This window comes from Penicillium argentinense (genome assembly GCF_028826775.1).
Source record: "Penicillium argentinense strain IBT 30761 chromosome Unknown utg000004l_segment0_segment0, whole genome shotgun sequence".
Taxonomy (NCBI): domain Eukaryota; kingdom Fungi; phylum Ascomycota; class Eurotiomycetes; order Eurotiales; family Aspergillaceae; genus Penicillium; species Penicillium argentinense.
The window spans coordinates 640,739-668,258 of NW_026622663.1; the positions used below are offsets into that span (position 1 = coordinate 640,739).

The 27,520-nt window shown below is 52.7% G+C and overlaps 10 protein-coding genes across 10 annotated transcripts; 5 read left to right on the forward strand and 5 right to left on the reverse strand.

Moving 5' to 3' along the window:
* Positions 1 to 122: 122 nt before the first annotated feature.
* nimT (putative tyrosine protein phosphatase MIH1) lies at positions 123 to 1,897 on the reverse strand (the record flags this gene model as incomplete). Its single annotated transcript, XM_056615687.1, has 3 exons — positions 123 to 1,444; positions 1,504 to 1,571; positions 1,668 to 1,897. 3 exons carry the CDS (start codon positions 1,895 to 1,897, stop codon positions 123 to 125), a joined length of 1,620 nt encoding a protein of 539 aa, XP_056476044.1.
* Positions 1,898 to 4,247: 2,350 nt separating this feature from the next.
* N7532_003194 (uncharacterized protein) lies at positions 4,248 to 4,578 on the forward strand (the record flags this gene model as incomplete). The annotated part of the gene is made up of 2 exons (XM_056615688.1): positions 4,248 to 4,285; positions 4,323 to 4,578. 2 exons carry the CDS (start codon positions 4,248 to 4,250, stop codon positions 4,576 to 4,578), a joined length of 294 nt encoding a protein of 97 aa, XP_056476045.1.
* Positions 4,579 to 5,407: 829 nt separating this feature from the next.
* On the reverse strand, positions 5,408 to 5,611 carry N7532_003195 (uncharacterized protein; the record flags this gene model as incomplete). Its single annotated transcript, XM_056615689.1, has 1 exon — positions 5,408 to 5,611. The coding sequence occupies one exon, from the start codon at positions 5,609 to 5,611 to the stop codon at positions 5,408 to 5,410; it is 204 nt and encodes a 67-aa protein (XP_056476046.1).
* A 2,364-nt stretch (positions 5,612 to 7,975) lies between these two features.
* N7532_003196 (DNA-directed DNA polymerase POL5) lies at positions 7,976 to 11,218 on the forward strand (the record flags this gene model as incomplete). The annotated part of the gene is made up of 5 exons (XM_056615690.1): positions 7,976 to 8,347; positions 8,423 to 9,002; positions 9,058 to 9,863; positions 9,918 to 10,232; positions 10,280 to 11,218. The coding sequence occupies 5 exons, from the start codon at positions 7,976 to 7,978 to the stop codon at positions 11,216 to 11,218; spliced, it is 3,012 nt and encodes a 1,003-aa protein (XP_056476047.1).
* A 2,413-nt stretch (positions 11,219 to 13,631) lies between these two features.
* On the reverse strand, positions 13,632 to 14,744 carry N7532_003197 (MOSC domain-containing protein; the record flags this gene model as incomplete). The annotated part of the gene is made up of 1 exon (XM_056615691.1): positions 13,632 to 14,744. The coding sequence occupies one exon, from the start codon at positions 14,742 to 14,744 to the stop codon at positions 13,632 to 13,634; it is 1,113 nt and encodes a 370-aa protein (XP_056476048.1).
* Positions 14,745 to 15,230: 486 nt separating this feature from the next.
* N7532_003198 (putative pyroglutamyl peptidase type I) lies at positions 15,231 to 16,099 on the reverse strand (the record flags this gene model as incomplete). The annotated part of the gene is made up of 2 exons (XM_056615692.1): positions 15,231 to 15,923; positions 15,992 to 16,099. 2 exons carry the CDS (start codon positions 16,097 to 16,099, stop codon positions 15,231 to 15,233), a joined length of 801 nt encoding a protein of 266 aa, XP_056476049.1.
* An 866-nt stretch (positions 16,100 to 16,965) lies between these two features.
* On the forward strand, positions 16,966 to 18,797 carry N7532_003199 (cytochrome P450; the record flags this gene model as incomplete). The annotated part of the gene is made up of 5 exons (XM_056615693.1): positions 16,966 to 17,190; positions 17,238 to 17,351; positions 17,402 to 17,504; positions 17,564 to 18,292; positions 18,358 to 18,797. 5 exons carry the CDS (start codon positions 16,966 to 16,968, stop codon positions 18,795 to 18,797), a joined length of 1,611 nt encoding a protein of 536 aa, XP_056476050.1.
* A 1,731-nt stretch (positions 18,798 to 20,528) lies between these two features.
* N7532_003200 (uncharacterized protein) lies at positions 20,529 to 22,574 on the forward strand (the record flags this gene model as incomplete). The annotated part of the gene is made up of 1 exon (XM_056615694.1): positions 20,529 to 22,574. One exon carries the CDS (start codon positions 20,529 to 20,531, stop codon positions 22,572 to 22,574), a length of 2,046 nt encoding a protein of 681 aa, XP_056476051.1.
* Positions 22,575 to 24,474: 1,900 nt separating this feature from the next.
* Positions 24,475 to 24,819, reverse strand: N7532_003201 (uncharacterized protein; the record flags this gene model as incomplete). Its single annotated transcript, XM_056615695.1, has 1 exon — positions 24,475 to 24,819. The coding sequence occupies one exon, from the start codon at positions 24,817 to 24,819 to the stop codon at positions 24,475 to 24,477; it is 345 nt and encodes a 114-aa protein (XP_056476052.1).
* Positions 24,820 to 26,491: 1,672 nt separating this feature from the next.
* Positions 26,492 to 27,329, forward strand: N7532_003202 (SDR family NAD(P)-dependent oxidoreductase; the record flags this gene model as incomplete). Its single annotated transcript, XM_056615696.1, has 2 exons — positions 26,492 to 26,957; positions 27,010 to 27,329. 2 exons carry the CDS (start codon positions 26,492 to 26,494, stop codon positions 27,327 to 27,329), a joined length of 786 nt encoding a protein of 261 aa, XP_056476053.1.
* Between the last annotated feature and the right edge of the window lie 191 nt (positions 27,330 to 27,520).

Consider the following 27,520-nt stretch of genomic DNA (forward strand, 5'->3'; position numbering starts at 1 on the left):
AGAATAGAAAATAGGACATCATCTGCGAGAAATGCCACAATGAAAAACACCTCGCTCCAAGAACAAGTCAAAAATCATCAGATCCGCCAGGCTCCAATGCAAAATCACCAGATGGAGGATATTTAATACGAAAGCATGCGACGGCCGGGAGTGCGGTTGGGAACAGGGCTCTCTGCGAAGGGGGACGACGGAAGGAATCCCGGGCTGCGGTCATTGCCGAGACGACAGCGACCTGTCGGGCTGTCCTCCATCTGGGGAGAGTGCTGACCAAAAGCGAAAGTCTGGGCGCGGTTCAACTTGGAACGCTGCTTGACCTTGCCGAGGCCACGCTCGCAGGCGAATTCGTGCTCCTTGTCGTTCATTTCAACGTAGTTCTGCGGATAGCACAGAGAGCGGTGCTGAGCGAAGAAGGAGCTGTAACCACCATCCAGAATGTACATGTCGGGGTACGTGAGGTGAGGATAGGTATCAACATTGACCGCACGGTCGTGATGGCGAATGTACTTGGCCATAATGGGGGCACGATGCGCGGAATATTCACAGTGAAGAATTAGGGCCGTGTGGGCCTTGGGGGCCGTAAAGAGCTCGCCCGCCAGAGCGTCCTTGTCATTGTAGTTGATGGCGCCGTTAATGTGGCCGCCGTCATACTCGTACTCGAAGCGGCAATCCACGATCATGATGTTGTCGAACTTGTCGTTGTACTTGCCGTCCAGAACCTCCAGCAGGGTGTTCTGGTTAATGCGAGGCAGTGAGTCCGCCTTATCCTCAGGGACAAAGTGAGGCAGCTGAAGGCTGGGCGAAGTTTCCATATCCGCGATGGGCTGGAGGGGTGCATTTGTGGGTACCTTGGCCTCTTTCTCGGCAATGACATCGGCAGGGCTCTCAAACATACTCAGTGAGCGTCGGGTCTGCTTGCGCGGACGCATCAAGGGATGAGTGGGCTTGCGAATGGAGTTAGGAGCGGGCGAGCCGCTGCTACGAGCATGGTGCATCGGCGGACGCAGACGGGGCGGCGCCAGATTGCTCGAATGATTACGGGGAAGAGTCCGCTCTTGGGGAGGGGAGTCACCGAACATATCCTCCAGGGAAGTAGAAGTGCTCAACGAAGTCTTAGCCGTGCTAAAGCGGAACGGAGGGGCCTTGCTCTCCGGGGTAGGCCGGGTCATGCCCAGCTGGAACGATTGAGCCTTGCTCTTTGCGAGACTAGGGCGTGGGAAACGCGGACGGGGACGCTGCACAGGAGCTTCCATAGGCGAGGCCTGCAAAGGACTAGGAGCCACAGAGTGGATGGGAGAGTCCACGGGGCTGTCCAGAGGCGTCGGCGAGTGCAACTCAACCTCGGTGGTGATCACATAGGACGGCTTCTTGTGTGGAAGGGGAGACATCTCCATCATATCTAGAGCGGCGGGTGAGGACTCGAGAGGAGGGGTGGTCATCACATGGTCTAGTCATTGTTTTAGTGCCCCAGCTCTTGTGTAGATGGGGAAATTGTTAGAAACTTACCACCATTGGCCTGACCGAGAAGGTTGGAAGAGAACAAAGACCGACGGGGTGTGGCCAGTTGCGGGCTACTGTGGTGTAAGCATGTCCCTGCACAGCAATTCCCTTTGTGCAGGTGCAAACAAAGTAGAGAAAAAAAAAAAAAAAGGCGACGCAAATAAACTTACCTTTGATCGATATGAAAGTTTTGCGACAGGTCGGCGGCCAGGCTAGCTGCGGGCGACGAACCCTGTAGCGGCTTCGTGTTGAAGTAATCGGAACCGGACTTCTTCATAGACAAATCCTTAAAGTTGAACGGGTTCGAAAGAGACGGATACGAAGTAGGTTCGTTGCGGAAGAATTGTCCGAACATCATGGACGGGGGCTGCATGGCGGCCAGCGGAGACGAGTGTTCCATTGTGAGGCTACTCGGTGCTGAGGAGTAAAGCGATGACGCAATTCCACCTTTACCAAGTTCAACCGATAATCCAGTTGCAATCCTTCAATTTCGTCGAATCGTCCCAAGTATCCTGGCAATGCACTGCAATCCAGGTTCAATTCCCACGTCGACATCCACTCGATCCACTAAAATAGCCACTGTCGGCTCAATGCCTGTACCTGACGCTGAGCGACGTCACGGAAGTCCCAGAAATCCCAAACTCTCGAGCCGCGGAGAGGCGGGGAATTTGCACGTATTCTGGAGGTCGGGAGGAGATGGCGGGTTAAAGAGGCATGACCGGTGGAGATGGCGGAGGTCGTATGCAGGTGATATGAGGGGCGCGGCGGACAGCTCGTGGGCGGGAGGGGACGATGTTGTCGGCAGCGGAAGTAGACCCGGCTGTTTACGTCGAGCGAGATGTTCGGCCGGAGTGTCAACGGCAGCGAGGGTGTCGAAAAGTTGTGTCGCAGAGAATATCGTGAAGAGGAACAAGGGAAAGAAAAGGTGGAACGGACGGTTAGAAGAAAGAAACTCGTGAAGCTGAAGGGATGGGTCTGTTGCAATGGCAACGCAAGTGGGGAGTGATCTCCAGATAGGGACGGCGTCCCGTATTGGCGGTAATACCCGTACGGTGGAACGCCTGCGTGTATCGGTACGATACGGCCTTTCAGTACACCCTCTCTAAGCTACTGCACTACGAGCACGAAGAGACGGTGGAGCCTGCAGCGCGGAGTGCGTCAGGTACGATCGCTTGGTATGCAATGCAAGTTACTCTGCTGCAGCCAGACAGAGTATGGATATGCGCTCCCACGCTTCCCAGGGGCCAAGGAAAAGTGACCCGGAAGGGTTACGGCTTGGCCCCAGTGCTGGTTGCCCGGGCTCCCTTGCCGCCCATCGTCCCGACTACCCTAGCCTGACGGTACCCGGCTGCGCAGCAACCCAGTCATTCCTAGGCTGGCTGAAGGAGTTGTGCACGGTTACTCCCCATGTGTTTCCCCCAGCTCCGAGCAGGGTGAGCTATTGCTCCCCTGGCTCCCTCCTGGCCGACAAGCGACAGAATATGGGGAAACTGAGTGAGGGGACAAACCATGTTCCAAGTTAAATCTTACCAAGGTGCAATTGAATCTGATTTCATTTTATTTCCATAATTTACGCGGTACCATAGGGTATTCACTCTACTGAGGGTAGGAGGAGTCGACTGTATATATCGAGACAGGTACGCACTGAAACCATACTAACCCTAAGATAGGGTACTACGGAACAAACGAACTCCATTCGCCGCCAAAGAGGTTTCTTTTCCGTGCGTCTTCCAAGGGTTTTCCGTCTCCACCGTAAAGAGAAGAAAAAAGTTTTCTTCTCGCCCGTGTGTGCCGCAGAACCGCAGCTCAGCTGAAAAAAAACGGAGCGAGATCGAGCCTAAGGCCAGCGGCTCCACTTGCGTACGAAGGTGCCCACCTCGGAAAAAATAAAGTCAGCAAAGTAACGAGGATGCAAGTGATGCGATCGCCATGCAAGGATGGCAACGGGTGTTCCAATGGAATGGCTTCCTCAATGCAATAAAGCATCGCCGTTTCAATTTCCCACGTCATTCTACTGCTGGCCATAGCCATGTACCGGATAGCTATGGTTCGGTCAGTACAGCGACTGTGAAAACGGTAATTATGTGCTCGCGGATCGGGTTTGCTCGATCAGGCAAGCTGGCAGAGCACGAATGGAGCACTGCAACGAGGACTATCATTCCCGAAGATCGTGAACGGGAAATTGGGTCGAAACCAACCAAAAATCGGGGAATCTTCTTCCGTGAACTCGCGAGGGTAGGCAAAATGACTCGGGAGCTGGACCGAGGTGCTGATTGGCACAGCTGCATTTCCTGATCTCTGGCGAAATTGAACAGAATTACCCTAGGGTACCCTATTATCCGGGACTATCAATGAATGGCATTGTCCATCGCATCATCGGCGTTCGTGCGGTAGGATCCTTGCCCGTTTGGGAACCCAGGAACAGCGATCGTACCCCACCATCTCATCTGGTGCGGAGGAAGCTCAGAGGGTCACATCGAGTAAGGAATGGGGTTCGTCTTCCATTCCGCCAAATTGCTGAAGATGAGAAGCTATCGTGCCCATAGCCGTCTGCCCTTACTTGGGCACGTCCGCAAAGTGCATTCCTTGGTAGATCAAGGGTCCGCGAGGGGATCGTTCAATGTCGCGCATCCCTTGTCGCCCCCTTCGTAGGATGTTTTAGCTATTAAGCGTATATCCCAGGTGCGGCCTTACTCAGTCATGGCAATCGGTAATACTGTTTGAACTTTCGTGCTGACTTGTCACTCCCGATGCTGGAGCAACGCGATTTTGGCCGGTCAATGAACCGGTGCGCTCGTCTGATACACGCTGACTGATGAATATAGCCGAGCGCCGAGCACGCCCGTGCTGATGACGATGGCGAACACCATCGCGGTGACTGGGGGGCCATCCACAGCATCAACCTGCCCAGATCGGAAGGGTGTTAACATCCAGAAAACCACAACGCCGCTAAGCGCTGAGATCCGGATCATCACAAATGAGCGCATCAACGATCACACGACCCGATCTGCCGGAATAACCAGGCACATGGCGGCAAAGTTCGGCCCATCACCGATGGAAGCTCGCGGGAAATTCGCTTGAGCCAGTCAGAACCATACCCCTGAGGCAACCATCCGGGGCGAGATCCTCAAGATCCTCAGCGCCGACACAACAAGCACAGACCAAGCGAGCAATTCGCCACCATGATATCAAAAGCGGCTCTGAGAACGGACCTGAAACTGCTAGTGGATGGAGTTGGCGACAGTTCATCCAGTCGCAGTGGGCATGCGATCGACCTAAATCCTGCACCCCCACGACTTGCTATTCTGGGCGAAACTCTGAGCTCTCAACCCCTCTTCGCGTGAAACGCCGGACGCATTGGGGGTCTTCTCCATGATGGTCCAGCCCACCCAATGGCTGTCGGGAGGCGCTGCATGGCCATGCGATCTCGACGCATCCCGCTTGTCGCAGGTTCTGCATGACGGCTGAGCGGTGCAGACTCGACGCACGATGCGGTGAGCCCTCGCACGACGTGTTTACTCCTCCGGGAAGTCGCGGAGTCGTCGCTGTCGCACAAGTTGACCCCATGTTGGTCCGTGAGTCTACGTCACTCGGCTGGTCTGTGAGAGCAATGAGCAATCATTGTTACAGACCAACCGGTTAACCCAGATGTTCATGACGTCGAGTCGGGCTGCCTTGCTCTGTAAGTTCTGACAGCACTCCCTCGGTTCGCGAGTATTGGTATGGCATTGTTATGATGATTCCTGATCGGGCGAGCCGTGATCGACTTCGCTCGCGTATTACTGCCGCGCCTGACGAGACAGACCATGCAATGAGAACCCAATCACACTGGCGGGCGGTTGCACTCTGCGCGCAGACCCTGATAACGCGCATCAGCAGCCGGGATATGGCCGGTCGGGCAGTCCGATGCTCATCTATCTTTGGCTGCGCCATGGCTGTGGGCAGCAGCTGATGTGGAGACGGGGAAAGCGCCGACGATGTGATCCGTTACCTGCGTCACGGCGCCATGTGCTTCGAGCCAGTGATGGCTCGAGTCGGGGCGATGGTGCGCTGTTGCAGCTGCGGGGTCCATCACATCCGGAATTGTGAGCAGTCTGGACTCCCTCCCCCTCATGGTGATGTCAATGTTGGATGCGAAGTAAACAAAGCAAAGTTCGGGACGCGAACGACATGCGCAATCCCGTGATCAGACTGGCCTGTTCTGTCCCGATGACAACATCCGCCTTGCTAGATCTTGATTCTCCGACTCTCCAGTCCTGTTGTACCCTGTCGTGGTATTGCATGTATCTCCAATACGGGAAATACCCATACCCTGTCTGCTGACGCTCATAGTTACACTGCCTGTCTTCAGCCTGAGGCTTCCTCGGTCCTCCCCCCACCTCTCCACGGCGGCGATTTGTCAATTAATTCTCCAGCTCGGCCTCTCCGATCGACGGCGCTATTGAATCCCCCGGCCGTCAGCCATGCACTCGCCCACGCCCACTTCGGCGTGCCTGTCAGACTCCGGAGAAAGAGCCCCCTCCTTTCTGGCCTCCGACTAACCCGAGGTAGGTCTACCCTATGGTACTAGGGAACTGAGTTGAGCCCGCCAGGTCCGCCGCGAGGCTCGTAGCGCCTGCGTAAACTCGCGCCTACGCGCTATTCAGTATTTCAAAACTTCGCACTCCACCACGCACAGCCCCGATCGTGGTACGGGACGAGGATCACCTCTTTTCCACGGACAGATGACAGGTGCCCTCGCCATGCGAACTACGATCTACTATTGTAAAACTGTAATCTATTAGCGAGAGGGCTAGCCTAGCCTCTACCATTTTACAGTGGTAGTGTACCATACACATCAACCGCAATCGAGAGCCTTATCGATGTAGCACAAATCTCCGTCCTGAAAATACCTTCTTTAGGGTAAGAGCAGTCTACCACCGAAAGCCGATGGGATCCTTCCGTCTGCATGCCCCCCTTAGTTCCATCTATAGTCGTTGCGCCGCACGCCTCCCGCGGTAAGCTGTCAACCGGCTACTCTCCACCCATGCACGCTGCAGGGTTAAACGCAGACCGCGCATCGCCCACGTAGCGCTGTCGCCTTTGTGCGACTCTACGTGTCCGGTGCCAAAGCGGCAGCCCAAGGTTATCCGCGCAATTATTTGCGATGGCTCCCCAGTGGACGGTCTCATAGATTCGGCCGGATACCCACAGGCCGTTGCTGGGGTTTCACCTCTTACTCCTTCTGAGATGGTGCATCCACTATGCTCATTCGGTGGTTGAGCCTCAAGCCGAGACGACATATATGCGATGAGTATAATCTGCTAGCATGTACATGTGCTGGGAGACTTCAATATAATGCAGCACTGCCCGAACCCAATTCTCCAACACCATGTGAATAATATATATCCTATTGCGATCGCTTTCGCCACGGTCTTGTTGGAGACATTTGGCTCCTAAATCACTAGCTTGGGTCTGCTACCCTGACAACGTCCGTTTTGCTTGTCCCAATTCCACTGCGGACCACCAGGCGGGTGCATGGTAATATTGTATATTTCGGACATGAGGCAACTAACGGTATTCATCTCGAATTTCCATCTTTACACTTGACATTTCTGTCTTTACATCTTTACAAGTTCGGAATACGATCGTGAAGGGTTGCGTTATTGTACAGCCACTGTCTTCGGTCGTGATGGAGGTTATCCGGTCTTCTCATTACCTCTCCAAGCTCCCACACTGGTGCAGCGGACACACTCATCAACCACCAACCCCTGAAACCTGCGTAGAAAAGAACTGGTCAGATCCGCAGTATAGCGACCAGCACTACTCATCAGATTGACTCGTTTTTGGGCTTACGGTTGACGTAAAGTGGCGACAATAGGAGTGTCATTTGCCATGGCAACCTGTCAAATTTTTTCAGGGGCTTCACTTTTGTGGAGTGGGTGGATTGTCGAGGCTGTCTCAGTTGGACTGAGGATTTGCGCCGTTGAAGCCGAGGGGTTGAGGGCGTTGAAGTCGCTGGAATAGAAGTTGTTATTCGTATAACCTAAGGTTCTATATCAAAGTGATATTAAACATAGAGATCCGGCCCATGTGGTTTGGAAGCCAGGGGTGCACGAGATATATATCCACTCGTGGTAACCCTTGCGGTGTTCAACGGCACCATCCCTTCTACATGCTACATTTTTGCTCCAAATGGTCGGAGAAATGAAATTCAGCACTTCCACAACAATAAACTGCACTTTTAATCGATCGCTCCTTTTCAATTCCCCATGATGCCTCCAGGTTAAATCAAAATATGCCTCAGGCATCAAAAATTTGCTTATCAGCTTATCACACCACGCTAGTCCCAACACGGCAACATCCCGAATTTTCTGCGGACAACCTTGCGCGACACCATCACTCCAGACGAGGCGCGACCGTCTGACCAGCTTCTACGAGGCTGCAGCATTGATCGCTACACGGAGTCGGCCAATTCCACCTGAGAAAATTCTCCACGATGGGTTTCGACCAACACGGCGCGCGCAAGCGCCGCCGCGAAGCTTACAATATCGACACCAAGCTCGTGGAGATCTACGAGGATCTCGCCAGCGCAAAGGACGAGATCCGGCTGAAGGCTGCCTCGAGCCTGATCTCGCAGTTCACCGCGGACAAGAACCCGACCGATGATCAGATCAAGAAGACGCTCCAGAGACTGTTCCGTGGTCTCTGCAGTAGTCGCAAGGCAGCTCGGATTGGATTCTCTGTTGCGCTGACGGAGCTCTTGACGCAGATATTCTCGATTCCGCGGGAGGGTTTGTCGCTGACGTTTGAGGAGGCGTTGTCGCTTTGGGAGTCGCTGTCTAATTCTAATGGCAGTGAGTCGGGACAGGTATGTTTCACTAGTCTTCGGCAGGAATGAATATCTGGAATGTTGAGTTAGAGACTAATGGAGTGATTTTGATAGGAACAACGAGACCACCATTTTGGCCGCCTGTTCGGCGCTGAAGCCCTCATCAAATCTGGTGTCCTCTTCCAACCTGCCTCGCCCTTCACACAATGGACCAAGGTCCTCGGTCTCCTCTTCGAGCTCGCGCAGAAGAAGCCATGGATTCGGGAGGAGTGCGGATGGGTCGTCTACCGCTGCGTGTACGATCTCGCTGCGCGCAAGATGGATGTCAAGTATGTGGAGGCTGCAATTGAGGGCATGTGCTCGCACGACCTGGCCCGCTCCCCTGAGGGTGTGGCCGTCTGGCTGGCTGCCAAGGAGATGTTCCCCAAGGCGAACTATCCTGAGAAGATCTGGAAGCACGACGACCCGCTGGACACGAAGGAGCGCAACAACCTGGCGAAGATCATGAAGGAGTCTTCGGCTGAAGTGAGCGAGGGCGAGAAGAAGTCAATCAAGTCTTCCGGAGTCTGGAACTCCAAGCTGCACTTTGCCTGGGATGCGGTTCTTTCCCGTGCCAGTGACGAAAGCAGCAAGTCGAAGGGCTCCAAGTCCTCCCGGCTGAGCTTCTCTGATTTCTGGATTGAGGTGGTGGACAGTAAGTTGTCATCGTACTCGGATATTACGAACTATATAACTAACTGGCTCAACAGATGGTCTCTTTGCCTCTGCTTCTTCTGAGGAGCGCAAGTTCTGGGGATTCCTCCTCTTCAACAAGATTCTGAACGAAGGATCGCCTCAACAGGCATCCCAGATCTTCACCAAGAACCTGGTCCGCTGCTTGATGAACCAGCTCGCCGCGGAAGATCGATATCTGCACAGCATGGCCGTCAAGACATCCAAGACCATGCAAGCTCGCGTCTCCAAGGATCCCAGCTTCGCCGGCCCTGCAGTCCACGGCTTGATGGGAACCGGCGGCGCCGTTCTGTTCGACCAAGTCACCAAGACCAAGACCATCGAAAAGATCGTGGCCGACGCCAGCTCTGACGCATTGAAGGATATCATCCCCCTGTTTGAAGAGCTCATCAGCCGCCCCGCCACTAGCGATGACAAAATTGCGGCCGCGAACCGTCAATATATTGCCGGTCTGCTCCTTTCGATCGTTCGCGCCAAGTCCTCGACTGGCAACGATGATTCCGAGGAAGACTTTGAGTCGGTTCTCGAGAAGATTCTGTTCATCTTTGTGCGTTTCGCTTATTTCACAGACAAGAGCTCGTCTGCCGCGGAGCCGGCCGTGTCGGAGGCTACCCAGGAATTGCTGCGCAACCGGGTCAGCTCTGCTCTGAACAGCCTTCTCACGTCGCAGAAGTACGCTGCTTCCATCCCCTACGCGGTTGTGAAGCAGATCCGCGACGCTTCCAAATCGGAGGAGTTTGGCAAGTTCATCATCAACATTGATGAGAAGTTGCAGGAGTCTGTCAAGACTGCTTTTAAGTCTTTGAAGAGGCTCTCTAGCAAGGTAAGTTTCCCAACATCTGGTCCGACCCGACAAAATTTACTGACAGATTCTCAGGAAAAGAAGGGAGAGACATCCAGCATTGCCGCCTTCAAACTCTTGTACTCCATGACTGTGCTGCAAGTGTACAATGGCGATGCCGATGCCGTGTCCATGCTCGATGAGCTGGCGTTCTGCTACACCAAGTTCCTGGGTGACGAGGCCTCGAAGAAGAAAAAGAAGGAAGATACCTCGGATGCCTCGGATGCATTGGTTGAAATTCTGCTGAGCTTTGCGTCCAAGCAGTCGCAGCTCTTCCGCCGTATGAGCGAGCAGGTTTTCGGTGCCTTTGCTGACCAGGTCACAGAGAACGGCCTGGAGTCGTTGATTTCGGTATGTAACCGCTTCACCTACCAAATGTCACACACTAACTCTTCTAGATCCTGGAAGCCAAGGAAAGTCTGGCAGGCCAGCAAGAGATGTTCGACCAAGACGACGAGGATGACGTCGAAGAAGCCTCCGGCTCCGATGATGACGACGTAGAAATGGCAGACATCGACGGTGAAGAAGACAGCGACGTCGAAGTCGTCGAAGCAGGCGACACCGGTGACGCCGGTGACGCCTCAGATGACGAGGAAGACGACGACGACGAAGCTTCCGGCACAGACGAAGAAGACGCCGCTGAAGTCGCCGACTTCGAAGCTAAGCTGGCAGCCGCACTCGGCACGCACCGCGCCGACAAAGATCTCGACGCCGAAGAATCCGACTCAGACGCGGACATGAACGACGACGAAATGGAACAAGTCGACGCGCAACTAGCGAACGTCTTCCGCGCACGCCGCAAAGCCGTCTCCGCCCAAAAAGACAAAAAAGACGCCCGCTCCAACATGGTCAACTTCAAGAACCGCGTGCTAGACCTGCTGGAGATCTTCGTGAAAAAGTCCCACTCCCGCCTACTCGCGCTGGACCTCCTCCTCCCCCTCCTCCGTCTCACCCGCCGGTCAACGAACAAGCAAATCGCAAATAAGGCAGCCGGCGTGCTACGCGAGTACACGAAGCTATGCAAGGGCTCTGCGGTGCCGAGTATTGACTCCGAGGAGGGCGTTGAGGCTGTTTGGGAGCTTTTGCGGAGTATCCACAAGGAAGCCGGGCATTCTGGACCGCCTGCGCATGCGACCGCTGTTAGTCAGGCTTCGTTGCTTGTTGTTAAGGTTCTTGTCGGACATGAGAAGGGCCTTGTTGCTGGGGTCGTGGATGTGTATGGGGAAACGAGGAAGGAGATGTTGCTTAGTGCCAAGTCGCATGTGCAGCCTTCTTTCTTTACGGATTGGAATAATTGGTGTGTTTCTGCTAGTAAGCAGTTGAAGGGGAAGGATTAGGTTAGGGTTGCCTGCCTCAGGTGGGTTTAAGATCAGGTGGGGTATTTGTGGGGGCTTTTTGTAGATATTGCAGACTTAGCAATCTGATTAAAAGTTCAAATCGAGTCATGTTTCATGACACACCACTCCTAGTTCATTGCACCAAACAAGACTCAAGGACAAACCCCATATCACGTTCCTGCGATCAAGGGCTCCGTTTTCATCCAACCAATAAGCACAATCAACCCAACTTCTAGCAATTGTTCTAGTTTCATTCAGGGCGTTACCTGTTAAGCTCTGAGCCGTGAAACTAAGCTATCTTGAAAAACTTGGAGGCATTGAATGCTCGATTTTCAGCCAATCATGATAGCCGGGCCGTTGCTGGCGCGGTCTAGAACAGGCGTTGGGCGCAGAACCCTGAAGGAATGATGCAAGCAAAGGCAAGGCAATGGGCTATGCTGCGGCTATCATCAACTTTAGCCAATTGTAGAGGGGGAGGAGGATGGTGTCCATTGGTTTGGTTTCATTTTTTCAAATCGGCGAATCGGCGACTCGGTGCTGCGCCCTGATTTTGCCCGGCCTCTTGAGACCCGAAGCAGCAATCAATCAAGTGGCGATGGGACAGTGCCTGGGGCTACCATAGACAATATCCAATCATGGATAGGGAAGAAGACGTCACCCATCGATTTGGTTTCAAGATGCTGCCTAATGTCGCTTTTCGCTGGTGGGTCCATTATGTAGCTGAGACGTAGTTTTGCCCGGGCTTTAGCGCTCTGGAGCACATTGCTGGTCATCTTTCCAGAATCAGTGTTACAGTACAGTCAAGCGGCAAAGGAGTGGAACTCGAGGCTATCATCAGCTATAGCCAATTATAGAGGAGGAGGATAGTGCCCATCCGTTTGACATTGATTTGGTTCCATATTTCACGACCCGCTCGATCTGTGCTGCTTGGGAATGAGCCGTGATTTTGACGGGGCTGCTGAGGCTTTGAGGGGAGGCAATGAGAGTATTGAGTCTTGAGAATTTTGAGTAGTTGCTACCGAAATGGTCTATTTCGTCGCCTATAAAACGTGATTATATGGCTCAAGCAAAGTAGATAATTAGCTTCCAAGAACATTTATAGAAGTTTCACAGGTCAGTGTAGGCTCGTGGGTAGTGCTGGAAGTAGTTGTTTCTATAGCCATTCGTAGGACAAAAAGAAGGTAGAACTCATGGATGAGGTTTCAAGCTTAAATTCTATAGCCAATCACAGAGAGGAAGGGGGGTAGAGCCCATTGATTTAGTTCCATATTGAGTGAACGGTAGTGGAGAACTGAGCCGTGATCTTCTGTGTAGATAAGATAAGTCACCATCAGATCTCACCCTGGAACTGTAAGAACAAGGTAAAGCCTTGGTGGTGATCTTACGCTGCAAGCCACCATGCATACCCTCGGCCAATCACGAGGAAGGAAAAGGGCAGCATTTGGCGATTCAGTTTGAAAATTCCTTGCCGGTTTTTACCGTGAGTTGCCGATGATGGTTCAACTGAGCCATAATTCTGTATTAGCCCTTATTTACCTCTTTGGTTTTGCTGGTACCAATTTGCAACAGCATCCCCAACTACTACTATCTCCTGCGCCCTGAGCCGGGATCAGAGATTAAATATGCTAATTAGTCTACCTTCTCAGTAGACTGAGCCGGACGTATTACCCTAGCAGCCAGTCCGAACCAAGCCAGATGTCTAGGGCAGTCTCAGGTAGTCAAATTCAAAACCATGAATAGGTTGTCTACCCGCCAGGATAAAAGATATGAACCCTCACATCCCATCAAACCCCCCACTAGAAGTAAACCTCGCAAAAACAAACACCACTATAAACAACATAACCATCACAAGTACGATGACCTGCAACTCTCCCCCACGGGTAAGACACATCGGTGCACGTGGTTCATCAGGGTCGTCTTCAGGAAACGTCCCGTACCACGTTTGATAGGTCGATGAGTTCATCCCGTGTAGGCTTTGACCTGCATGGTCTAATCCTGGCTGCGGGTTTGGGATGGGCTCTGTGTGTGGATCGTGGTGATGGTGATGATGATGGTGGTCCCCGGTTGGGGGGTCCGAGTGCTGGTCCTGCGACGAGTTAGTTGGACTGGGCTGGTGAAATCCGGGGAACACATCTCCATAGGACATAGGTTATAATGTTACTTACTGTCATCATGCATGGATGGGTTGTTGAAATGGAGGACCCGAACGGGGTGAGGATGGGGTAGCGTGGTACGAAGATCTGTGGGGGCGGGTCCGATGTTGGTTAGTCTACACGTGGAGTGTTGTGACCTCCCATTGATCTATATATAGACCGACAGAGTAATATGTTTTGAACTAAGCATACACTATTAAGAATCGCGTGATATCGAAATAAAACAAAATGCTCTGCTAAATCCCACTTTTACACCCTAGCTAAAACCCAGTAATATACCGATGCTCCCTCGTCTCCTCCAAAACCTCCAACGACATCCCAACCTCCACAACCCCCTCACTCCTCGGCGCACTAAGCATTCCAAAACAAGGCTTCCACTTAATCCCCTCATCAACCCTTCGATACGACATCAGCGTATCCCACGGTTGCTTCTTATGCTTAGCCGCCGTCTCGGGATCAACATTCGGAACCTGGCACCTGGCGCACCTAGCCACGATATCCAGATCCAGAGGTACACTTGACTTCGATCCAGCTCCACTTCTGTTATTGCTGCTTTCCCCACCCCTTCGGATCCGCACCGTCTTCCACGAATCCTCAACCCAAGGCGCCTCCCCTCTCACCACGATATTCGGCCGGAATCGCTCAACGGTAATAGGATCAACGCCGATCTTCTCCAACCTCCCGTTCAGTTCTTTCAGTGACGCCTCCGACGCAATAAGAACGGGAAAAACGTCTGGGAAGCCCGTCGTCTGCACACGACCCAGTAAACTCGGTGCCCCATTTCCCTTCAACACGCGCGGCGTGGGACCCTTGTACACAAGACAGACATCCCGGCCCAGGAACGCGGAGAACGGGTCATTTATTTCGCTGCCATGCACGTAGCCATCCGTATCATTGTCCCAGATTTTGACCGGGGCGATCGTCGTATTTGTTTCCAGCCATTCAGGCGTGGGGTGGCTGGGAATTTGGATGGTTTTATTACGGCTCTTCGTGATGGGGATGGAGATGATTAGCTCCGAGCCGTCGGGTGAGAGTGCTGTGGAGATGCGCGTCATGTCGGGGATTTGCCGGATTGTTAGGAATTCGTGCGTAGATGCGTCGACTAACATCCAGCGTCTGTCCAGGTCGAGGCCGTGTTCTTTTAGGGTTGTGGAGGTGACTTCGAAGCCTCGGCAGGATTTTATGGGGTACATGCGTAGTGAGATTATTTCGCTGGATTGGTTGGGGCGGAGGCGGAGGCGGGGGAGGAAGGTGTGGAGGTTGAGGTTTTTAGGCCTTGGCCAGCCTTCTTTTTGGAGGTGGAAAAGGAACGGGAGGAGGAGAAGGCCCAGGGCTAGGACTAGGCCTGCGGGGGTAGCTGTTGAGTCTAGCATTGCGACTCTTGCATGCGCAGTGTCACAGTGGTAGGGTTGTTGCTGTTGCTGTTGCTGTTGTTGCTGCTGCTGCTGCTGGTCTTGGGAAAAAGTAAGATCAAGTATACACTGTAATATCTGGACTGGGATGACATCAAATGGAGCAAAAGTTGGGGGGCTGGAACGAGGCGGATTGCTAAGCCGCTTAGCCGGTGCTGGCCCCGCGCAGGAATGTGGGGATGAAATACTACTTGTACCTTATGGTACGTACTACTTCAGTGATGAAGTATGTAGAATGTTTATTCGCGCTAACGGATATTAACAAGATCAATCAGATTGGATCGGGGAATATGAAAAGGAGAGATCGCCCCAACACCATGCGCGCATCATGCAAAGCACCGAAAGAAACACAGAAAGGTCAACGCAATCACCGTTCCAACTGGATGATGCGCCCGAAATGTATCATAATGTGAGTATGTAACGAACTTCTACGAGTCTTGGACACCTCTAAACAGCGACATGCTTCTCATCAATCCAGCAAGTAACCATACTCTTGATAAGAGCAATAGCAACCTTGCGACCGCGCTCGATATTCGCATCCTCCGACGCACCGGGAACATGCAAAAAGAGCACATTCCGATCATGACCCGCCCGGAACGCCAGCGACATACTGGTATAGTAAATAAAGTCGCAGAGGTAGTGGCCGGCATCATGGGAGATGCGAATATCCGTATCAGGCGGCGCGAGCTCCTTCCAGCATTCCAAGAAGTGGTCGCCCGGTGGAGACGGGTTGGACAGCACGCCCGGGGTGGATGGGTCCGCAGGGCCAGGCTTTAAGATTGGCGGCAGCCCCAGTCCTCTCCACCGCTTTTCGCCGTCCTCGTAGCCGGAGCGCCCGTTGATATCGGTGATGTTGTAGTCGTCGCGGTGCGCCAATGATTCTACGGAGTAGTACAGGCGCGGCGAGGCGATGCCGATGTGGATGATGAGATCTGGGCGTCGATTATCGTGCGCGGCAGCGTACTCTTCCAGGATCGTCGGTAGGGTTTCCCGAACTGTGGCGTATGCTACCGGGATGGGGGTTGGGTGGACATGGAGCGAGACGCGACGGTCGATGCCATCTTTGGTTGGGTAGGCGAAGGAGGATGGGAGCGAGGATGCGATTAGGTAGGAGGCGTTGACCAGGTTGGTTTTGAAGGGCTGATGGAGTTAGAGAGGGACATGGAGTCTCGGATCGGGATCGCGAGATCCGGGTGCAGATCACTCACCCCAAAACCCGTGATTAGGACGGATATCTCTCTAGACGTGGGCGCGGGACAGGGCGTGCCTGCTGGCGTGGACGTTTGGGTTTGGGTCACAGCGCCGAAGTCTCCCATCGTGTGTCGTTGGCGAAGAGGAGAAGTTGCGGGGAGGCGAGGATGAATGCGGGGGCTTGGCGGTTACCGCTGACACACGCTGGCCTACAACCGTAAAAGTGCAGGTATGTGATGGGACAAGGTGCTGATGCGACAAATCACTACTCCATTGTGCTGGTGCAGAATGACAGTTTAATAAATGATGCATGGCACTCAATTTTTGGTGCTATATTTTATTCTGTGTATGGACGAGGCGGTGTACTCAGACGGTTACTCAGTCGGCTGCGGATGGCAGAGCGGCACCCATCTAGAATATACATAGTATATTTCATGTACAATATACTTATAACCTCCTACGTTAACACCACCAACACCAGCACAGACACATTAATCAATGCACACCTCTCCATTAGGCCATTGATCTCGGATAGCACTCGTCCCATCCCCGGCATCTAGGGTTGGCGACACCTCTTGCTGCATCCGAGACGGCTTGGAAACAGACTCAGTCCCAATTCTCCAGATGCCTGTTCAGGAAAAGCTGGCCTTCGTTCTCGTTCAGCTTCCTCAAATCACAGCACCAGCATCTCGGAATCGCACCATCCGGACGCTCAGACCGCTAGACCGATTCTTCACAGATCGCCCTGATTTCGGCGCCAACCGCTTCCGATCGTCATGCAGTGGGGCCTCTGCACCGGCTGTCCAAGTCCCGAGTACGCAATCTACAACACGGCCGTCCTGACTGGTCAGTTCGGTGCCTCGATAACCTGTGTGGAAACTGGGGGGTACTCCATTCAATATTAATCAATAGCATTGTTCCAAATTTTCAATTCCACCCTCTGTTTTTACTACTTCATACTTCATCTGTCGCTGTTCATGCTCGCATAGCCATGGCGGTCCTAGCCGAGCTCCTTAACAGCCCCTATGTGGTCCAGGGCGCATATGTCGCTCTACTCGCCGTGTTCATCTCAGCCTTCTGGCAAGATTTAGCAGACGAGATTCCCCATTTCCGGATACCCGTCGTGGGGAGGACGTGGTATGATCTCTTCAACAAGAAGGCGCGGGCACGCTTCACGTCGGGCGCGCGAGAGTTGATCCGCGAGGGATTCGCCAAGGTAGGACAAACTTCACGAACTCACGACCTCATGCTGATCGAGTGAAGGGTGCGGATATCTTTCAGGTGATGGGGCAGAAGCCGTTGGTGGTTTTGCATCCTAAGTTTATCGATGAGATCAAGAATCACCCCAGCTTGTCTTTTGAGGGGGCGACGGCGAAGGTAGGTGTTTCGATCTTGGACGAGAAGAGCATCGCAGTTGACGCCCGTAGATGTTCTTCGAGAATCGGATTCCCGGGTTTGAGCCTTTTCATCAAGGGAATGGAAATAAGGTGCTGGTCGATATGGTGCGGACTAAGTTGACTCAATCGCTGGGTATGCGAACCCCGCTTTTCGTCTCTTCCTTTTCTTTTCCTTACTAACATCTATACCAGGCTCATTGACCATCCCCCTTTCGCAAGAGAGCGCCGACGTAGCGAAGGAAATGTTTCCCCATCCAACGGTACGCCATGCATCCCAAACCAAGACGAAACCCCCAATGCTGATCGGTAATGCAGAATGGGTTTCGTACAACTTTGCTGCAAAGATCCCGTACGTCGTTGCCCGGGTCTCGACACGGGCCTTCCTGGGTCGGGAAGTCGCGCGGAACGAAGACTGGATTGACATCTCAGTCAACTACGCCATCAACGCCTTCAATGCCGCCCGCGAGCTGCGCCAGTGGCCCAGTATCCTCCGTCCGCTCGTGCACAATTTCCTCCCCAGCGCACAGAAGCTGCGCAAGAATCTCGTGCTGGGCCGCTCGATCATCGATAAGGAGCTGCAGCGTCGCGAGCTGATTCGCCAGGGCAAGTTGCCGCAGGATGAGAGTCGTCAGGTTGATACGCTGGATTGGATTGATGAGATCTCGGAGTCGTTGAATCGCACTGTTAATGTTGCGCATGCTCAGATGGCGCTGTCGTTGGCTGCGATTCATACCACATCGAACCTTTTCACGAATATCATGTACGACCTGGCTGCGCACCCGGAATTGATGCAGCCGCTCCGTGATGAGATCCGGGCCGTTGTGGCTGAGGATGGATGCCTGAAGAAGACCAGTCTGCTGAAGTTGAAGCTGATGGATAGCGTGATGAAAGAGACGCAGCGACTCAGCCCGGTGTCAATGGGTAAGGACTCAAGCATGATTCCGCTCAGGTGGAGGTGAAGAACCATTTGCTGACACGATAGATAGTCTCCTTAAACCGCCTCGCACTAGCCGAAATCCCCCTCTCAGACGGCACGGTGATCCCCAAGGGCGCAACCCTCGGTGTCTCCGCACACGTCAACCACGACGAATCAATCTACCCGGATGCCGGCACATACAACGGCTACCGCTTCTACAACAAACGCCAACAACCCGGCAACGAGCAACGATTCCAGTTCGTGACGACGACGACCGAGAGTTTCGGATTCGGGCACGGGGTACACGCGTGTCCGGGCCGATTCTTCGCGGCCAACGAGACCAAGATCTTTCTGATTCACCTGCTGCTGAAGTACGACTGGCAACTGAAGGAGGACCGCGGACGGCCGGCAAACTTTGAGCATGGCACGGAGATCATCACGGACCCAACGGTTGAGCTGTTGTTCCGGTCCCGCGAGCCAGAGATCGACCTGGCGGCGCTGGGTGAGTAGGATCCACGGCTGCAGGTATATGCAGGATTTGTTTTTATGATTGCTATAGCTTGTTGCTGTTGCTGGGCATGCATAAGCAGCTTATTTAGTTCTCGGATCAGGCGTGCCAAAGGATATAGCGACTAACTATTGATCTGACAAAAGCTTATTCCAGAGTAGATCAGCGGTTAGCATTACCTAGTAGCTTTAGGAGAATGTGAGTAGATGTGGATGTATTGAGATGCGCTGACACGGTGACTTCGTGACCTCGAGATTGGATTGCCATCAGGTCCGGGTGTCGATGCAGAGTGTACGATAAATCCTCGTGGATGGTGCAGCTACCCAGCTTGTCCTCCGTAAGCTGTCAGCCCTAACGAGTTAGTAGGTTGCTTGATGGATGCGCGTCAGCTGACCGTTTTGTTACCGTCACAAAACACGACACGACCCGCGACGCGACGCGTCGCGTCGCGGGTGGAGCAGGCCGGATGAGGTTATATTGCGAGTAAGAGAACGACCCTAAGGCGGGAGAAAGTACACACCGCACAATCGAAATCCAAAATCGCCATGATCGGCCTGGATCTCCCCCTTTTTTTTCTAGAAAAATTAGCGAGCACGGCCATCTTATTATGGCAATGCCTTCATCAAGGACCTCGAACAGGTGAACCGTGCTGGGCCTCGTGTGGAAGCAGGTAGATGCAAACGCCGCAACTCGGGATTTTGCACGGCTGCACTGGACATCACCCGGGAAGATCAGCCCTTGCAGATTCAACGAGGTACTCGAGGGGAAGCAAAGCATTGTGGTAACAGAGAAAAGACCACGGGCGAGGGCCTAACCGAGCACTGGCACGATCGCCCGTGGGGACTGAGCTCCGGCAATTTTAATGGTGCGTTCAGCCCCCCCGGCCCTGAAATGATCAATACAGCATTTACTGGAAGGACTGGAAGGACTGGCGGATACCTCGTAGACCTGAGAATCGTGATGAAGGGAGGAGTATACCCTCATGACTGAGCTGCATCTGCACCACGTAAGGTCCCTGCAGGCCTCCCAGACTCGAGAAAATAAACAAACCCAACACATTCCTCTGAACAGCTTGAAGAAGAGAATAAATTTCACCGTACTTTCGTAGCGCTGGAATCGGTGGGCCCTGAAGACTCTCCGTCAGTACTGTCGTAGTGTACTGAGTACCGCGACCCGCGCCCGCACACACGCCGCCCGCCAGGTACCTGCGACCTGCGACCCCCCCGAACGCCTCACTCTCTGGGCGCCCAACCTCCCCCTTCTCTTCACCTCCTCCCCTTCCCTTTCCTATTCCCTTTCGCTTTCCCCCCCCCCCTGCGAGACCGTCGCAGCTTCTCTTTTTCTTTTGTGTCGGGCGTTCGGTGATGACCCCTCCCTGTTGTCACGACGGGATGGGCTCGCAGATGTGATCTGGTGATATTCAGTTCGCGCATTCCGCAGGCACCACACGATCACACGAAACGACTTCAGTGCCATCGCCGCCTTATTTCCTTGACACCGCTCCCGCGCTTTCGTTCTCCCCTTTCTTTTTCTCCATCACGACTCACGACCAATCTACTCTCCCACAAAGAAAAAAAAAATACACGACTGGCGCGCTCCGAATCGAGATCGCGATACTGAAGTTCACCTACCTCGGGCGACGCCGACATTACCCAAAAGTTTCCCCCCTCAAATCGACCCCCTCCCCCACATTCTGGACAGAGACCGTGAGAATCGGCACGATCGATTCCGTCATGGCTCAACGTCAGCTTTCTCGCACACTTCCCAAGAACTTTACGTTCCCGTCGCTGGCCGCCGACGGCGCAACGGAGGAGCCTCGAACCCCCGAGCGTCCCTCTCGCCATGTCGACGTTCCCAGGGCTCCGCGCCACTCCTTCTCCAGCTGCCGTCTACCCCGCGTCCGCGTGCGCTCCGGAACCGATGTATGCGCTCGGATGGATCTCGATCTTTTCCGATTCCAAGGGTCAGGCACCGAAGATGTGCCATTGCCCTCGATTGAAGTTCCCCAGCAAAGTACGTCATATGATGGGCCATACACCGCGGTGCCCGCCAACGTCAACGACAGCCGATATCTCGCGCCGCCTCACGAGCGCATGAGTTTCAAGACGCCCCCGGCTCAGATTCGTGGCACGCCCTGTGAATCGCGCGATGGCACCAACCCGTGGCCCTCCTGGGATCAGACGCCGCTGGCGAATAGCATTCAACGACCCGGCTCCGCGTGCTCCAACCTGTCCGATTCCTCGGTCGAATCGATCGAGACCTATGCATCGCGACCGTCCATCGGAGGCGGCAGCTGTACGAGCGCTGAAAGCGACCTCGACGCTTATTTCCCGCTGGAGATCCCCAAGGAGCCCGAAATGTCCTCTCCGACGCTGCCCAAGAAGCAGAAGGTGCAGCGCACGCAGGTCAAGGACAAGTCCTGGACGCGAGACATGGACAACCACCTGTGGAATACCTACCAGCTCTACTTGCAAGATCCTACGATGACTCCCTTCAAAATGACGCCGGGTAGCATCCCACCCCTGGGAGTAACGTCGCGAGTTGCGCGCCAAGCGAAGCGCACCTGGGAAAAGAAGCGACAGCGCTTGACCTCCACCCTGCCAATTGCCGACCGCAGCGGAAGCTCCACCCCTAGGGCTGATGAGCAGAAGTCGTCCAGGTCGGTCTGGCCCAAATCCGATGCGAAGACGCGCAGCCGTCTCAAGCACCTCTGCCGGCGCAAGTTCTGCATCGCACCGCACTACCAGCGCATGATGCAGTCCCGCAGCCCCGAGCCGGTCGCCGATATGCTCGGTAACGCCGAGTCCCGTGTGCACACCTTCGCCGAAGGGAGCTGCACCACCTACGCAACTCGCGATCTGGGTGTCTCGCTCGCTGCCTCGTTCGACCCGACTCCGCTGGCGCAATTGGCCCAGCCACCGGTGGACCAGTCGACCGAATGGTTCAACAGTCCCATTCCGACGGCCACTCTCACTGCCGCCAGCCCCAAGACCAGCCCCAGGACGACCTTCTCTCAACCTTCCTCCTCCAACCAATATCTCCGCCCTCAACCTTACAACATCCCGCCGCGCCTTGGGTCACCGTTCGTGTACAGCACCTGGGGTCCCGGAGGGTCGAACCGCCAAGTGTCCGACCTCCCATCGGCACCTCGCCGTGAGACTGTCCACGTCCCTGGCCGCCGCATGCGCCGCAACACCCACATCCACTGGACACCCAAGGAAACGGATGATGTGTTTTCGAGCGATGTGTACGTTGGGAAGGATCCTTCCGAGGAGGAGGTGCACCGACGCCTGTCGGACTACATGCACGACAACAAATTCCAAGATATTGGTCACGGCCGTGTCCGCATCCGCAACCGTGGGGCCACGACCGGTGCTGTTGGTGCTCGCGATGTCAGCCAGCTGTTCTCTCCTCCTTCCTCGCTCAACTCCTCCCAGGCCGAGCCGGAAGAAACCACTCCGGTCTCGAAGCCTCCCGTCAACGCCTTCCTGAACCTGGGCGGGGAGAATATCAAGCGACTTGGCTCTCCATTCAAAGTGGAGGGAGGGTTCAAGCGTAGCGAAGCTCCTGGCCGATACATTCGACACGCACCGTCTCTGTCGGACCCTTTCTCCAGCGGTGGTATCCCGCCCTACACCGGTCCCGCGGGCAGCTCCACTCCCATCCAGGAGCAGGGGAAGCCGTCGGTCCCATCGCTGCAGAACCCATTTGAGGAGGGTCTGACCGACGCCGAGCGGATCCGCCGGCAAATCCTGAGCATGCCTTTTACGCGCAACTAAAGCGCGCGTCCTCTCTTTTTTCTGCTGTCTCCCGAGTTTTCCGTTCTTGTGGCGCCGATTCGTTTGCGAAACTTTTCCCCCTCTGCATAATGACTTGAACGAGATACATGCGGGGGGTTTATCTCTGAAACCCCTCCCTTTTCGCAGCTCCTTTTTTCATGACAGCAACGGCCTTTGACGACTGTAACGATATGAGTTTCGAGATGGGCTCGAGTTCCGATCCTGAACTCTTGAGCCTGTCGCTTCCCCGAAAATTGCCAATACACACCATACTCACCCAACCGAAGAGAAACAACTGTGATGGGCTGCTTTTATTTCCGATTTGGTTTCGATAATTTTCAATTTTGTGTGCCTTGATTGATTGATCTTCTGCATCGATGAAGATATTGATTCTGCGATATCTAGATCGTGGACTGCAAATTGATCACCACCGACTCAATTGGAAACGACCTTCGTTAAACTTTCCTTTTCTGCATCGGGTCGACTGGCCACTGTGAATATGGACAGTCGTTGTTCCTGGCATTGTCGACCGATCACGATGCACATACATTCTCTACACATACTCGACAGATCTGTTCTTTTCCTTTCGATATCCGCTCTCGAGTGGCCGTCTGGCCCGAGAAGCACCAGAAAAAACCAACAAAACCACAAACAAAAAAACCACGAAAATATCCACGAAAATCACCAAAAACTCCACTGTGATTACTCTCCGGTTATCGCGATCCACTCTCTACAATTTCCTTTCAATTGTCCATCAACTCGCCAATTTCTCTTCGGCACCCACCCTCCTCACCCACCTACCTCTTTTCTTGACAGAACAAAGGAAAGGGTTGAGGAAGAAATGATTCTATTCTTCGAACCAACGACTCAAAATGTGCAAGACGACGACACATGCAAATCATAGACGAGAAATGAACGAACGCACATGACAACGCTGTTGGTCAATGACATTCCGAATGCAAGCGAGGTGTTAGGTTCTATTGCCCAGCGTGCTTCTGCTGGATCTATTTTGCTTTGATTTGCTCCTTTCTTTCGAGATTATCTTACTATCTTATTCTATCTTTGATTCTTCCATCCATGGATGCCTCTAGGGCGACCGGGGGCGTTTGCCCGTGGTAGCTTGGGGCTTTTACAATAATCACATTGAAACAATGTGCTCAATCTTTACTCCTTTGATCTTTCATACCTTGTCTTGAGATTTTGCTGTAGATTTTAGGTTTTGTAGTTGCAACCCCTGTACTGTACTTTCGGAAATCGGTGTCACCACCTACACTCTTTCATTGTTTCTCGGCTCCTTACGCCAGAAGGAACTATATTAGGATGCCACCGGAATATTACTATTCCAGTATTAAGGAATACAAATGGTTAGGAGAATAAGTTACATACCTGCGTCTCGAAAGTGTAAGCAGAGAATTAGAATCTTCCAAGAAACGCAAACAGTTTAAACGAAATCGGAAGACCCAGGCTTTGTCAAGCGTGGCGTGAAAGTGGGTGCCGCCCGGCGGTTCGTACGCGACGTCAGTCTTTAGGGTGAAGCGACGTGGAAGATCAATTGCCACGATATAATAGAAATTCAGTCTATACATTATATAGCGAATACTGTACAGAACAGCGCACACTGGCGTACTGGCTTCATATATCTGCGTAGTTCCCAAAAGGTACTGTACTGTACTGCTGTCGATTTACCGACTCGATTTGAATCCGCCACCTGATGTATCTCGGGGGGTGACAAGCCCACTAAATATTCCAGCCTTTACGCCATGTATATCATATCTCTAAACAAGTTTACTCATCGTGGCCAAAGAAAATAATGGCGCTGCAGCAACCCCTCAACCTGCTCCTCGGAAAGTTGCAGACTTGATATGACATCCAGCGATTAATGTAGTGAGGTCCGTGGACTTTATTCTACCTCTTCATCTGAGTCACCCTCTGGAATTTCGACGGAGCTGGCTTGAGTTGCCATCTGCTCCTCCTCGATAAATGCCCTCTCAGAAGACTCAAAAGGAGGATTTATGAAGGTATTAACCTCCATAGCCTTGTGGATAAAATTTATTTGTTCGAGCTTTTCAACACTGCGCCATAGCCACTGCCTGGCCGCCATGAGTTCTTCCTGTTCCGCATCGGCTTGATCCCCTACGGGAATATCAAGCCACCCAGATCCGCTGAAGCAATTTCGGATATTTTGCGAGATCCCATCAACATGCCAAGCATAGCAAGCCCACGTTACTACTTTCATGACATTCATGGTTGTGAGCGGGTCTCGATGAGCACTGAGCTGGTTGCAGATAAATTGCACCCAGTATCTGCGATAGAAGGTCTTCCATAGCCCCGTTACTTCTTGCTTTATTTGATTGTATGCATCTGTGCAGGATGGTGGTAACCAGATAATAGTAATGTTTGTGAGGCTAATACTTCGAGAATCTTGTAGCTGAGAATTGGCAACAAGTCGTCGTGCCGAAAGTGCATCAAGCAGAAGAGCAACATTTCTGCCGACCAAACGAGAAATCAAACTAGTGCAGGAACTCTCGGAAGGCGTTTATTGTCACCTTAGCTGAGATATTGTATCTCCAGATCATATCTAATGACTGTATACGGCTGCCCGCAGAATGGACGGCACGAAAAAGTAGGGTTTCTGCCAATGTACCAAGGTGGTAGCCGACACCAGCCATCCATACTTGTACAGAGCAGAGCCGAAAGTCACGTTCGCTTTTCTTCTAGTCGAGAAATCGGCACTTGAGTAAGCACAGACCCTCTTCCAATAGAAACTCGTCTCAACGCACAAATACTGGTCCTGAGGCTGATACGCAGAGAGCATGTGTCTTATTTGGCGTGTATATCGGTCTGGAGGAGCATGAGCGCTGCCTTCCGACATATGTGATGATGCCGTATGTCGAGCTCTGAACTTTACAATCCAACTGTTGCCGAATTTTGGTAGAGTCATCCCTCGGTATTCTGGGATCCTGTGGAAAAACCACTGCGCCATTTCTCGTAGCATATCAGCAGTTATCATAGCTTGATCGCTTATTTCCTCGAGCTATTGCTGGAGGGCAGCTTCAACTAGAGGCCGGCGTTCTAAACGGCGTCTTTTTGCATCATGGAAATGCTGCTGGTACATGGGGCGATCAAGAGTTTGATATCGAGCTGATAAAATTTCGGACACACTTGACTGGGAAATTTTTCGATCGTATTGTTGGCGAAACCATCGGCGTAGCGATTTGTGTCGAGGAGGGGTTTGATTCATGATAGGCCCGGAGCGAGGCTTTTTGGGAAACGGTTATCGCTTGGCGAGGCATCCTTTTGAAGCAACAGAATTCTGGGGCAAGTATCGTAGAACGTGTTATTGGAGCAGGCTAATAATGCTGTAATTAAATGAGGCGCTTCTGTGTAATCATCTGAGTTAGCATTGTTAGGAGGGATTGTCAGGTATACAGTATGGCAAGCAAGGTAGGTGGGGGCTACGCTGCTTGATAAGCAAACTGGCAAGGATAGTTATGCATAACAAATCATCCTTCCCACCAGATATCGTTAACTTATCCAAAATTAGCGTCTGTGTGCTGCCTAAATTATTATTAATACTATCAGTCACCACATTAACGTAACTAACTATGGGAAGACAATTTGTGCCAAGCACCCCAGACCGTTCTCATCCGCACTAACCATGTGTGGGTGCGTTAACCAAGGTACATACAGGCAACTCTAAGTTTATTAGTCAAATCGTCATAGACAGTGCCGAATTTGTCAGTCAGATATACTCAATTCGTTATAATTGTTGAATAATAACTACGAAAGCAAAATTTGTTCTGCTTAGACTATGGCTTGCATATATAAGGGCGTTAGAAGTAGAAACATTTGCATCAGAGATCCATCGATTTCCTTACTTGACTTTTGAAGCTGCAAAAATCATTCCAGCACCATGAATGTCCGTGATAAGCTATCGTTCATCTCGACTTTACACCGGGGCGCCGTATTCTGCAATCGATCCTCAGAAGCCAACAAGCTCAGCTACCGGGAGAGCGACTGTGATTACTGGTGGTGCCACCGGTATTGGTCTCGCCATGGCTCGGAATTTCGCCATCGCTGGAGCATCGACTATTGTGCTTCTTGCTCGTCGTGAGGAGACACTTCAAAGAGCGTTTTCAGAGCTCTCTGCTACATTTCCGAACATCCAGTTCCTCGTGTATGCAGTTAGCATCACAGACGAAACCGGAATTCAGAAAGTATTCTCCTCTGTCCGACAGGACGCGCGAAACAAAGACATCGATGTGCTCGTAACATCCGCCGCCCTTGCAAAGGCCGACAAACCACTTTCCAAAACTCCGTCCTTGGAAGTAAAGGCAATTTTTGAAACAAACGTGTTCGGCAACTTGAACGTCGGAAGGCAAGGTCATTGTGGATATTACCAGCTACGCGTCCTATATGCTCTTTCCACAAACAGGCCCATACGGCGCTAGCAAAGATGCCTTCTCATTTTTGATGCATCACGTGCAAATTAAGCACCCAGAACTACACGTCTATACCTTACATCCTGGCGCCGTCTGCACACAGGCAGGTGCAGCAGCGGGAATGACTGAAGATATGTTTGATTGGAATGAGGAAGACCTGCCAGGTCAGTTTGTTGTCTGGTTGGCTGGCCAAGAGGCAGATTTCTTGAAGGGAAAGTTCTTGGCAAGCCACTGGGATGTAACCGAGTTGATGGCTAAAAAGGAGGCGCTTGCGTTGGATGCGGATCTAAGCACCATTGGGTTGAGACGCTGATGGTTTGTTTAATGGGTTTTCGGTGATTGAGTTGTCTCCTCGTTCCGACTACTGTCATTTATCATCACCGCGTCAATTCTTGCTAAGTGAATTGGATATGCCTTGCAGATACAGTGGTGCAGTGAATTTGAAATCAGCTTCCACTCTAAATTTCACTCTGATTATGCTGAAATTTAGAATATATGTCATAT